Genomic DNA, 12013 nt, shown 5'->3' on the forward strand with positions numbered 1-12013 from the left:
CGTCTCATAGCTCTAGAGGCTAGGAAGTCCAAGTTCAAGGTGCCGGCAGATTCACAGTCTGGTGAGGGTTTCCCTCCTGACTTGCGGACAGCCCTCTCTGCTGTTGAGTCCTCATGTGGTGGAAGGGACAAGGGTGCTGTCTGGGATCTCTTATAATGGTCCTGACTCCTGTCACCTCCCTAGGCCCTACCTTCCAATACCAGCTCATTTATGAATTCTGGGAGGGTACACAAAACATACCTTCAGTCCATAACATACCTTATATGTACTTTTGCAAAATTCCATGATAAATTATAGAGTGCTTTATCGTTTCCATCAATTTTGATATCTGTTAACTCATTTCATGTTTACAGCCTCTTTGTAACATCACTAAAATAAGTCATATTGGCCCCATTTTTTAAATGCAGAAACTGAGTAGATTTCATGGAAATCTTTGGACTTGAGAGTCACTTAGCTAATAAGTAGAAATTAAATTATAACTCCTAAAAGTCAGCCTTGGCTGGGTAGCTCAGTTATTTAGAGCATCATTCTGATACGCCAAGGTTGCAGGTTTAATTCCTGGTCAGGGCACACACAAGAAGCAGCAAATACAAGAAGAAACCACTTTTCCTCTCTTGTCTCTCTCTTCTCTCTCTCTCTCTCTCTCTCTCTCTCTCTCTCTCTCTCTCTCTCTCTCTCTCTAATAATAGATAGTTGGAGGGGGAAGGAAATGGTTAAGATGATAAATTTTTTTTTTAATCTTAAAACTCCTATTTTCTCTGCTAGTTGTTTTTCTTTCTTTCTTTTTCTTTTTCTTTTTTCCTGTTGTCTGTTTTCCTTTTAATGGGCATCCTTTAATACAAAAGCCAAGGTTATTGTGATAGGCATGTATTTCCAGCCTGGTAACTTAGGGATGTGGGGAAGGGCAGAGCGGTAAAGCAAGCCATGTCTGAGATGTAGAGGGGAGACGGGCATTAGGAATATCGGGGCCTCTGGGGATGATCATGAGCTGGCCAAGTTGATGTTATGGCCTTGCGGCTTTTTAATGCTATAGCAATAAATATTTTTTGCTTACATCATGGCAAATTTTATGACTCTTAAACTAATTAAAGTAGATTATTTTTAGTACCAATGATTCACAAATTGAACTCAAATCCACACCCTGGTTAGCCATGCTGTTGTCTGAAAATGACTCTTAGATGTTTAGAGGACAGTCCACTTACCTTCCTACCACCTGCTTATAACAGGAACCTTTGAGATTTGTATGTGAGGATGGCATCAGGCATAGCAAAGGCTCCTTCTGTCCCCAGAAGCTCACCTTCCCGCTGCCCTGCAGGAGCAGTGACCTGTGCTGGGATTGTGAACCCTCCCCTCTGCAGGGCACTAGTCCTGGGGACGCCTCCAGGGTCTGCCAGCTGGGTGACTCTTCCCTACCGAGCTCTCTCGGGGTAGCTGCCTTCCTTTAAGACCACTGCTAAAGATAAGGGTGGGAAGGGGAGAAAAGCACAGTGCACAGAGAAGTAAATTAAAGGGAAAATAAAGACCAAGTAAATAACGTCCTTCACCTTGTATTCCTTCGCCTGAGGAGAGAATTCTCTGACCACCTGCTGGCCCTGCAGGTGGCCATGTAATGCAGGAGGGAGCTGGAGCGCTTTCCCTGACCGTCCCTTCAATGTTACCACTTGGGTCTTAATACTGCACTTACAGAAATTTGATTACTGTCAAGAATCCCTTAATCCCCTGCCAAGGCATTTTCAGATCTACAGACACTTTAATTTGTACGGAAAGCATGTTGTAATGATGGTAGCAGCCCAAGTGCTAACTGTTAATTATCTTCATGATCCCAGGTAATAAAAATGTTTCAGTAGCGTATCAGAGATACGCTACTGAAACATAAGGATAAAACATAAGGATACTTTAATTTATTTGTACATGGGAGATGACTAAAAAGTATGGAAAAACTCTTTCTGCACATGGCAGAAGGTGGCTTGTTTCCACAGCTCCTGAGTTTGCTTGTATTCAAGTGACCTGGCACGAGGGAAAGGGGGTGCAGTGAGCTCCCAGAGAAGAGAGAGAATGGGCTGGGCTGGGCAGGTACCCCAAAGGTATCTGCTACAGGGGCAGTCACTTTTCAGTAATGGACCTCAGCTGGGTGAGCATATGTGTAATTTATTTTGTCGCTGTCAAATGCAGTGAATATATCCTGGACCTACTGGAAAGTGGACGAGAGAAGTTCCTAGTGTTTGCACACCATAAGGTGGTTCTGGATGCAGTCACTGAGGCGCTTGAGAAGAAGGTAAGCTCCTTTGGAATTCCAAAATTTTTCTGAAAATTTTAGAGGTGGACATTAATCCACCCAGTTTAAATTTTGTTGATGTGATATAGGAATTCAGCCAATAGAATTAAAAGCTATAATCCCTGGAAAAATCAGAGCCCTTTCTATTTTCAAAAACTCCAAGACAATTAATTGGAACTATTAGAATACATGAGTTTAGTAGGGTGCCTGGATCCCAAATAAATATACTAAAATAAACTTCATTTGTATCGTACCAGCTATATCTAATTATTTAATGTCATGGGGAAAAGATAGGCAGCAACAAAAGCCATGAAGTACCTAACATTAGTCTCACACACACACACAAATGTAGAAGCTAAGGAAGATTTGCAGACACTTGTGCTGCGTTCCTCTGTGAAGGCTAAAAGTGTAAAAATGCCTGTCCTTCCCAAGTTAATTTGTAGATTTAACTCAATTTTTATAAAAATTCCAATTAGATGTTTAAGGAAACTTTACACGATTATCTCAAAGAATGTCTCAAAATATAAGCAGTAGAGATACCATTTAAGACAATTTTTAGAAAGGAGAGCAGTGTTGACAGACTTGTCCCTCCACATTTTAAAATCTGTGGTAAAACTCGGTCGGGCTGGCCAAGAGCAGGCGGCAGGATGCGTGGAACAGAATGGACAGCCCGTTAGTGTAAATTAAAACCAAGTATGTGATCAAGGAACAGTTACAAACCAGTTCACTCAACAAATAAAGTTTGGGTGGCTCGGGGTACTGGAGACTTGAATGAAACTTTACTCCACTATTTACTGTATTAAAATCCAGACAAGTCAAAGTTCTTCGAAACCATGAAGTATTAGAAGAAGATACGGGCAAACATATAGCTGATCACTGGGTGGCAGAATGCCTTTCATGAAAACAAAGAAATTACAAAGTAAGGAACTGATTCAAATTGTCTGAAAAATAGGTCCATTCTGTCACACACATATACAGTGGTTAAATCATGGTTCTTTTACACATTTTTTTTCTTGCAGGGCATTTTGGCAATTTTTAATGTACATGCTAATTTTGCCAAACTCCTCTTCTAGGAATTTATTCTAAGGAAATACCAGACCAGTTAGAAAGTTTATGTACAGGAATACTAGTCTGTTGTTATTTATAATATTGAATAATTAGAAACCTAAATGTTCATCAGTAGGTATACTGATAAATAATAGTCCATTCAGCCATAAAAAATAATGATGTACACCAGTGGTTCTTAAGTGTGGCGATCACTGGGCCCTTTAAGAATCTGGAAGCACATCAGTGGTTCTTAAGTGTGGCGATCACTGGGCCCTTTAAGAATCTAGAAGCGGCCCCGCTCACTTCCTCCCATCCCTGCAGCAGGTGCAGCACATCCGCATCGATGGCTCCACCTCCTCGGCAGATCGAGACAGCCTGTGCCAGCAGTTCCAGCTGTCCAAGGGGCATGCTGTGGCCGTGCTGTCCATCACCGCTGCCAACATGGGCCTCACCTTCTCCTCGGCTGACCTGGTGGTATTCGCCGAGCTGTTCTGGAACCCAGGGGTAAGGGATGCAGAAGACGAAGTCCCCAGGCTTGCCCACGGCTGCGGGGAGGAAGGAGCTAGGGTCGGTCGGGAAGACAAGGTTTCTGTGAGCTGTCCCGAGGGCCGGTCGCCTCTTCCATCCGTTTCTGCCAGCCCTCAGAAACACGTTTACTTTCCGCTTGTCACTCTTCACTTAGAAGAAGTGAGAACTCACACATCTGTTGGTGAGCTGTTAGATCTTCATGACAGCCTCCTAGACAGCCTCCTCCTAGTAGTAGTAGTATCGACTCCATCTTATCAATGGGAAAGCTGAAGTGTCAGAAGGCTAGAAGGAATCTTAGAAGTCATCTCTCTGTGAGGAAGTTGGGGCACAGATAAGTGCATAGCTGTCACCACAGAGGAGCACATGGCAGCCCCAGGCTGCCACTGAGACCTCTGGCTTTCCACCCTGCCCCTCTGACTCACCATCACTGTGAGCTGCTTTAGCCATTGGAGCCACAACAGGGCAACCACTGAGTATTCCCTGGACATGGTCATTGTACCCACTGGCCTTGTCTGCTCAGCTGAGGACTGTGACAGCAGAGAGAAGACATTTGTTTGCAACCATAAACATTTCTCCTGGGCTCCAGAAAGAGCTTATTTCCCCTCGCATGTTCTCACGTAGTGTGGCTCTCATGGGCCACACACAGGCGACAGACTTCAAGGTGAGATGCATTTTACACTGGAAACAACGCTCTTGGTTTCTGTTATTCCTTGTAGGGGCTTCCACCCTATAAAAAAGCCACACCACCCCCTATCGCATGTGGCCTCTCCCTCTGGTGCAAATGTTGATTTAAGTAGGAGGTAACCGGGTTTTTTTCACGGAGAGAAGAAGGGAGTGTGCGAGGTTTCCTTCATTGTCCCATCCTCACAGCCTGACGGCAGAGCTGAAGCTTGCTCCCTGTTCACAGTGCCCATACCGTGCCCAGCACCGAAAGGCTGTCCACAGCTAGGCAGCTGCAGAGTCAGTTCCCCAGCCAGTGTTTTGTGTGGGTCTGCCTTTTGTCAGATGACGTGTCATTTGTAGGCAGAGGTGCGTGGGCCCAGCACCAAGAGACACAGCGGTGAAGTCCTTTGAGGAAGATGAGTTGTGGGGCTTGGGGACCAGGGGCTGCCGGCTGTGGTGGGCTGAGCCGCTTCAGGCCTTGCCCTACATATACCCTGGTCCCTGGGCCTTACAGGTGCTGATGCAGGCTGAGGACCGGGTGCACCGCATTGGACAGTCGAGCTCCGTGGGCATCCACTACCTGGTGGCGAGAGGCACAGCTGACGACTACCTTTGGTACGGCTGGTCCTGGCCCAGCAGTTGGGGTTGAGCAAGGGTGGACGCCGGTGATGTATTTACTTTGCTACCTAATGGTTTCTGCTTTGGCTGAGGGCTTCCTCCTACTTTCATCAGGACCACATCCAGCTCCTTCCCAGCATTCACTGGGGCACACAGGGAAATCAAGCAGGAATAAGGCTCCTTTGGCACTGGCCTGAGGCAAAGGAAGAGAACTGATTGTGATGAAATGTAGATTGAATTTGTAAAGAAAACTCAGTTTCCAGCCGTAGAAGCACTTGCCAAGAGAGGGTGCAGCCCCTTTTGTACCCTTCTACAAAGGGTAGAAGGGTACAAAGCTTCTATCCTTCGTGATGTGCTTTGGGACAGTAAGGCCCCATCTTATCGCCACTGGACCACTGGGGCAAAGCGGCTCACCCTGGGCCCTGTGGTGCTTCATTAACACAGCTGGAGGCCCATGTCTGTCACCTAAGCCAAAAATCCCCAAATGCTCGTTCCCAGTCCCATTTCCCCTTCCTGATACTAAGTTTCTGGATGAGCTCAGTGTCCACTACTCCTCTGTGTCCAGCCTTGTGACTGAGGGGTCTTACCTCTGCAGTGTGTGCGGGTTGTCCCTACCTCCTTCTCTTGGTTTAGCAGGTTTGTTGATTGCGCAGCTCAGAACAACACCAGGTTCAAAATTTTGCTGCAGTGAGGCAGCACTTATTTCCTACATGTCTTCCAGTAGAAAGAATTTTGAGCCTCATGATCTGAGCCCAAAATTGGTTGGTTCACAATTGAGAGAAGGCAGATATTTCAGGGGGGCATTTGTGCCTTGAGAGAGACAAAGATGTGAAAGAGCACGCAGGTCACTGCCCCCTAAGAACCAGAAGGGCGGTCTCGTTTTAATCAGTCTGCAGTTCTGTGCAGGATGGATCCACTGAAGCTCCTTTCTCCCCAACAGGCCCCTGATCCAAGAGAAGATCAAAGTTCTGGGTGAAGCTGGGGTTTCTGAGGCCAGTTTTTCAGAAATGACAGAAGCCACTGATTACATCTACAAGGTAACAGCAGCACAGGGCTCCTCGCCACTGGGGCCGAAGGAGGCGTTAAGCTGCCTGCCAGCCCTGGGGTCCTGAGCGGGAGGGTATGAATCACTCCTGGGACCTCCCTGGCCCGGGAACTGAACACGATGGCCTGCAGCCCTTCTCAGTTCAGTCCACATGTGCATCCTTTATGCACAAGTGATGACCCCGACTCCTCCTGCTTCGGACCTTCCCTCGAGAGTTTCTCATAAAACCAGGGCTTGCAAATGCTGCCCCTTCCATCAGGTCATTAGAAACTCACAGAATTCTCCCCATGGCAACTGTTGAGTCCTTGCAAAAAGTGTGTAGCAACACCACATAGCAGGGCTACCACCTGAACGTCCCCAGCACAGAATGAGGAGTATTCAAAATCAAGAATTGCTTTATACAACTTATTTCCCCTTAGTCGTTGCCTTTTATTCTCGGTGTCTCCCATTTTGTGGAGGGGTGAACTGAGGCATGCAAGATAGTGAGTCTTGCCCACAGTCACCGGCCTGGTGCAGACAGCCCAAGGCAACCCGCTTCCCAACTTGGCCCAGCGTTCCTTCTGTTCCAGCCCCCCTTGTTATCTAGGAGAGTAAGAGGCCAGTGAGCGTCCTCCCATGGCCAGGCAGGCCTGGCCACAGGTGCTGCAAGGGCGGTGTTGGCCCCTGGAGAGGATGGCTGGGCCCAGCCAGCCTGCCCCTGCCTAGCACTCCCCCGCTCAAAGGCTGCCAGGGGCTCCTCCTCCATTTGCATTTCAGTGCGACTCCATGGAGGGGAGGAGCAGGCGCAGGGCCTAGTGTCTCACTCTCTCCGGTGGTGACAGGGAAGGCGAGGTTTCGGGAGGTGCTGCCTGCTGGACAGCGACTCCTGAGAGGATTGGTCTAACTAGAGAACCTGGACAGAGGTCTGAGCCTAATGCAGGCGGGCAGCCTTACAGACCTTGTCAGGAACCAAGGTGCCATCTTTTTCCTATGGAACCGCTGAGCATCAGAAACTGAGTTGTAGCAACAAATTCTCATAGGTGACCCTGAGACTTAAGAGTCTGAGGACCTGATCTTCACTTCATTCCCTTAGCAACTAAATCCTTTCTCCAAGTGTACTCATGGGATGTGTAAGTTCAGAGGTCATATTTTTAAAGAGTATAAATTATCCTGTTAGATATAAATAGTTAATACACCAATTTTAAAACCACCTAATCTTTAAGCTTTTTAAAGAACTCTGTAATTCAGTTGAATGGTAAGTATTGTAACAGAGCCTTTGCTATTATATGCCCTGTGAAAGAAAGCCTTATATTTCAAGGATTCTCAGCCACTGAGAATAAGTTTATTTATGTTTATTTATAAATAAGCCCATTTATTCATCAGGCCTTGCCCTCATTTACTCTGAATTAGTTTAGAATCTCTGCCTAAAGTACAGGTATGATCGATATTTATCAATATTTATTTTCATTAGTAATTATGTCAATTAACTTTTTTATTAAAACAGGGCTGAAAATTTCACCCACTCCTAGGCAAGTAAAATGTTGCCTCCTACGTAGGAGACAAAAGCAAAGAGGTTATGTTTCACTAAGAAGGAAAGGGAAATACCAATCTGATCTGGAGCTTGCCTGCTCTGAGCAGCACATAGCGTTACCATCATCATAATTGAGTGCACATTAACAGGTACCTAGAATAGGCTGCCTGTGCGTGGCTTTTCCTTGGCCTTGCAGTTGTTTAGATGTAGGGGGATGAGATCCCCGAGGGGACACATACACAGTGTGGGGCTGACCTTAATGGTCTTTAATGTAATGTCCCATTTTTTAAAAAGATTTTATTTATTTATTTTTAGAGAGAGGGTAAGGGAGGGAGAAAGAGAGAGAGAAACATCAATGTACAGCTGCCTCTTGCACGTCCCCAACTGGGGACCTGGCCTGCAGCCCAGGCATGTACCCTGACTGGGAATCGAACTGGTGTCCCCTTGGTTTGCAGGCGAGCACTCAATCCACTGACCATACCAGGAAGGGCAATATCATGTCCCATTTGAAAGACAAGCATTTCTCCTTTTTTTTCTTTACCCAATGAGCAGAAGAGAAGATGTCAGACACTGAGGCAGAGAGGCTGCTTTGGTGATGAGTAATGTACTGAACGGGCCTGCTCGCATCACAAAGCACCTGCCAGCATGAAATGTGCGGCCCCCACCTGCGTGCTCTCTCACCAGCCACAGTGGCCGGAGTTAGCATTGGAGCCTGGGTTCCTTCATCTTTCCTTTTCCTTCTCTGATGCAGGACCCAACGCAGCGGAAGATCTATGACCTTTTCCAGAAGTCCTTTGAGGAGGACAGAAGTGATAAGGAGCTTCTGGAGGCAGCGGAGGCCTTTGACCCAGGAAGTGCTGCAGGAGCATCCGGAAGTGGGTCCCAGGACCTTGGAGACTCACTGGACGGAAGCACATTGACGGACAGCCCAGTGAAGAAAAGGAGATTTGAATTTTTTGATAACTGGGACAGCTTTACCTCTCCCCTATAAAAGGGGCAAAAAAAAGCATTTAAAAATCATGGAATTCATTAAAATAAAACAGACGTTTTTACAGCCTGTGCTCTTCTCACATGACAGGGGGGCCGGGCCGGCCTCTCTCCAATTGCAGCAAGTTCCTGGCCAAGGGTCAGCATTTCTTTCCAACCTCATAGTGCATGGGTTTGTCTGGGTCTTAATTATCCTTGCCTTTCCTGGTTGAGAAATAGAGACAGTAGGTTGTAGTAGTGGTAATTTATATTCTTTAAATAATGAGATGCTTCCTACAAAACCCCGAAATACAAATTTTTAAAATCAATTGAATCAACAGAGCGCCGAGTATGTGCCAGGCACCGTTCTGGGCACTGGCAGTAATTGGCCAAATAGGAGAGCGAAAGTGTGTGCCTCTGAGTAGGTTGTCGTGTCACGGGAGAGGCAGTAGTTAGTTATACACCCTGTGAAGAAAAACAGAGCAAGGAGGGAAGGGTTCGAGCAGGGTCGATGAACTTTTTCTGGACACAGCCCGGTACTGAATATTTTTGGCATTGTGGCTAGGACGTCTCCATTGGAACGACTCAACTCTGCCTCTGTAGTGCAAAATAACCACAGACAACCCAGAAACGAATGGTTACGGCTCTTTTCCAATAAAACTCTGGGCCCTGAAATTTGAATTTCATATAATTTCCATGTGTCACAAATTATTACATTATTTCTTTTTTTTGTATTATTTTTTCATTGTTGTTCGAATACAGTTGTCTCCATTTTCCCATCACCACTTCCCCCCCCACCCCGCCCTTATTTTCAATCACTTAAAAATGTGAAACCATACAGAGCCCTCAGGCTACGCAGAGCAGGCAGTGGATAGGGTTTGGCCTGCAGACCGGAGTTTGCCCACTCCTGGTTCAGAGTAGCACCATCCAGTATAACATAAGCCACACATGTGATTTTCACTTTCTAAGATATTTCAGAAAATAAAGAGGGATCAAATCAATATTTTACTTACCCCAATAGGTTTAGAATATTGTCATTTCAACATAAAACCACTAAAATTTTCTTTCTCTGCCTATCTTTCTCTTGTCCCTAAGGTCCTCCAAAGCAATTTTTATTTATACCATGTAGCCCTACATATTTTCAGGTACACCACCAGAAATGTACCTCTGAAATTTATTGAGAGCCATCCGGCCATTCCTGTGTGATTTTGTAAGACACTTGGATTCATTTATACCAAGGCTGAACACCTTTGGCTTTAAGAAAGGGTTTCTACTTTAACTCCTTTTCCTTTTGTACTTTGCACCTCAACCCAGACACACCCACCCCAACAGCCACTGTGTTTTCTAAAAATGTCAGTTGGAATAAAGAAACGATGAGCCCATCTCGTCCCCCTTCTGTCACGGCCATCAATTGTCCCCTTAAAGGGTTTTACTAAAGGTGCCCCCCAGGTCCACTGGTACTGTCTCTGCCTCCTCACCGGGATCCTTTAATGGAGTCTTGTTCCCTGAGTGACCCTGTTTAACATCTGCCTCCAGGGCCTGGCATCAGGAAGATCCTGTTAGCCTTGATCCACTTGGGCTTAAATTGATCACTCTTTTCCTTCCAGGCTCTGCACAAGCCTTTTTCTAGGTCACACATTGAGCTGGGAGTCGGAGCTGGAGGTGCTGTCCCCTCGCCTCTAACTTTGGATTTTGTCTTGTCTTTGCATTCTTGTCTGTTGGAACCTTGATGCTTTATGAAACTTTTTAGGTGAAACTGAAACTGAAACGAGGGCAAAAAGTCTTAACTATATTTTTTTACCCCATCCTCTCACTTCTTACCAAGTTCAAGATTACAAGGTTAAAAAAAATGTCTAGGATGCTTCAAGGGGCAGTCTCATACGTGTGTTTCCATTGGTCTTGTGTTTTCCTGTGGGGGCTCGGTGAGGGAAGCGGACTCCTGGTCGTAGCAGAAAGCATTGAGAAGCCTGTGAGTCGCAGTCTTTGGGATATTATGACAGCCAACAGTTACTGGGTTTTGCAACACCTGCTCACACCCGCCACCCTGCCTCCAGTCCATTAAATAGATTTTATTGAGTACCAGGTACTCTTCCTCTGTTTTTAACTGCCCTTTTGGGGGATAAAATATTGGGTTGGCCAAAAAGTTTGTTTTTTTCCAAAGTTGGTTTGTTTTTTTCCATAAGAGGGCTCCAGTAGTGCTTAGTGGTCTGTAATGTGACTCAGAACAATTTTGTTAGATTGTATTGTGACAGCTGTCATGTCAGCACATATTAAAAAAAAAAAAAACTTACCAAGTTGGTGAATTTTTGTGTAGCCATTTTATTATTGGAGATGCAAGAAAATATGCAACATTTTCCACATATTTTGTCATTTCAAGAAAGGTAAAAACATAACTGGAACACAAAAAATAGATTCGTGCATTGTATAGAGAAGGTGCTGTGACTGACTGAACATGTTAAAAGTGGTTTGCAAGGAAATTTCTCCCTGGACAATGCTCCACGGTTGGATAGACCAGTTGAAGTTGACAGCGATCAAATCGAGGCATTAATTGAGAACAATCAATGTTCTACCACATGGGAGATAGCCGACATACTCAAAGTGTACAAATCAATAAAGTTATTGGTGAAAATGAAAAATGTGTATTTTATTTTACAGAAAAAAACATATGGACTTTTTGGCCAACCCAAAATAATATACAAGAGAGTTTGTAAAGCCAATTTACAGTTTAACAAAATACTGTAAACTCCTGTGCAATCATGGTCCCAAGGCTACGAATACAGTATCTTCTGGAAGCTTTATTGTTTGGCTTTTAATGTTTAGATCTACAATCCACCTGCAGTTGAGTTTTGTACGTGGGGTAAGGTAAGGTCAAGGGTAATTTTTTTCCATATGTATATGCAGTTATCTCAGCACCACTTATTGAAAGGACTTTCCCTTTACATAGTGCTCCGCGGTGGTTTCTTTTTCACTGTTACAAATTTGGTGTAAAAATTGATCCAAAAATGTATAAGTAAAAAAATGACATCCTACATTCTCATTCCTTCGACTCTTAGCCCTATTTCCTAGAGGTAATAACTAGTATAAGCAATTTGGTTCACAGGCTGGTGCTCAATCCATTGAGCCACACCAGCCAGGGTCCCTAGCAATTTGGGATGGAGCCATTGGTAGTATATTCCCAACACATAATTATATAGAAATATATATATAACAGGTCCTCAGATACCATTGCTTTGTTCAATTTTCTTTTATTACAACATTGATGAGATGCTGTAGGAACTTAACTCTTGTTTATGTCAATTAGCCTATGGTAAAATTGGTTTTCTTATATGTTGTTTCACTTAAAGTCACAGACCCTATCAAT

General features: G+C 45.0%; 1 protein-coding gene across 1 annotated transcript in view; it reads left to right on the forward strand.

Moving 5' to 3' along the window:
- SMARCAL1 (SNF2 related chromatin remodeling annealing helicase 1) overlaps window positions 1-8740 on the forward strand; it is a 50474-nt gene extending 41734 nt beyond the window's left edge. The window contains exons 14-18 of the mRNA XM_024563862.4: window positions 2173-2275; window positions 3644-3826; window positions 5028-5128; window positions 6072-6168; window positions 8438-8740. Coding sequence (XP_024419630.2) covers window positions 2173-2275; window positions 3644-3826; window positions 5028-5128; window positions 6072-6168; window positions 8438-8677 — 724 coding nt within the window. The 3' untranslated portion in view covers window positions 8678-8740. The remainder of the gene's footprint in view (window positions 1-2172; window positions 2276-3643; window positions 3827-5027; window positions 5129-6071; window positions 6169-8437) is intronic.
- The last annotated feature ends 3273 nt before the right edge of the window (window positions 8741-12013 follow it).

The sequence above is a fragment of the Desmodus rotundus genome, chromosome 2 (genome assembly GCF_022682495.2).
Source record: "Desmodus rotundus isolate HL8 chromosome 2, HLdesRot8A.1, whole genome shotgun sequence".
Lineage (NCBI taxonomy): Eukaryota > Metazoa > Chordata > Mammalia > Chiroptera > Phyllostomidae > Desmodus > Desmodus rotundus.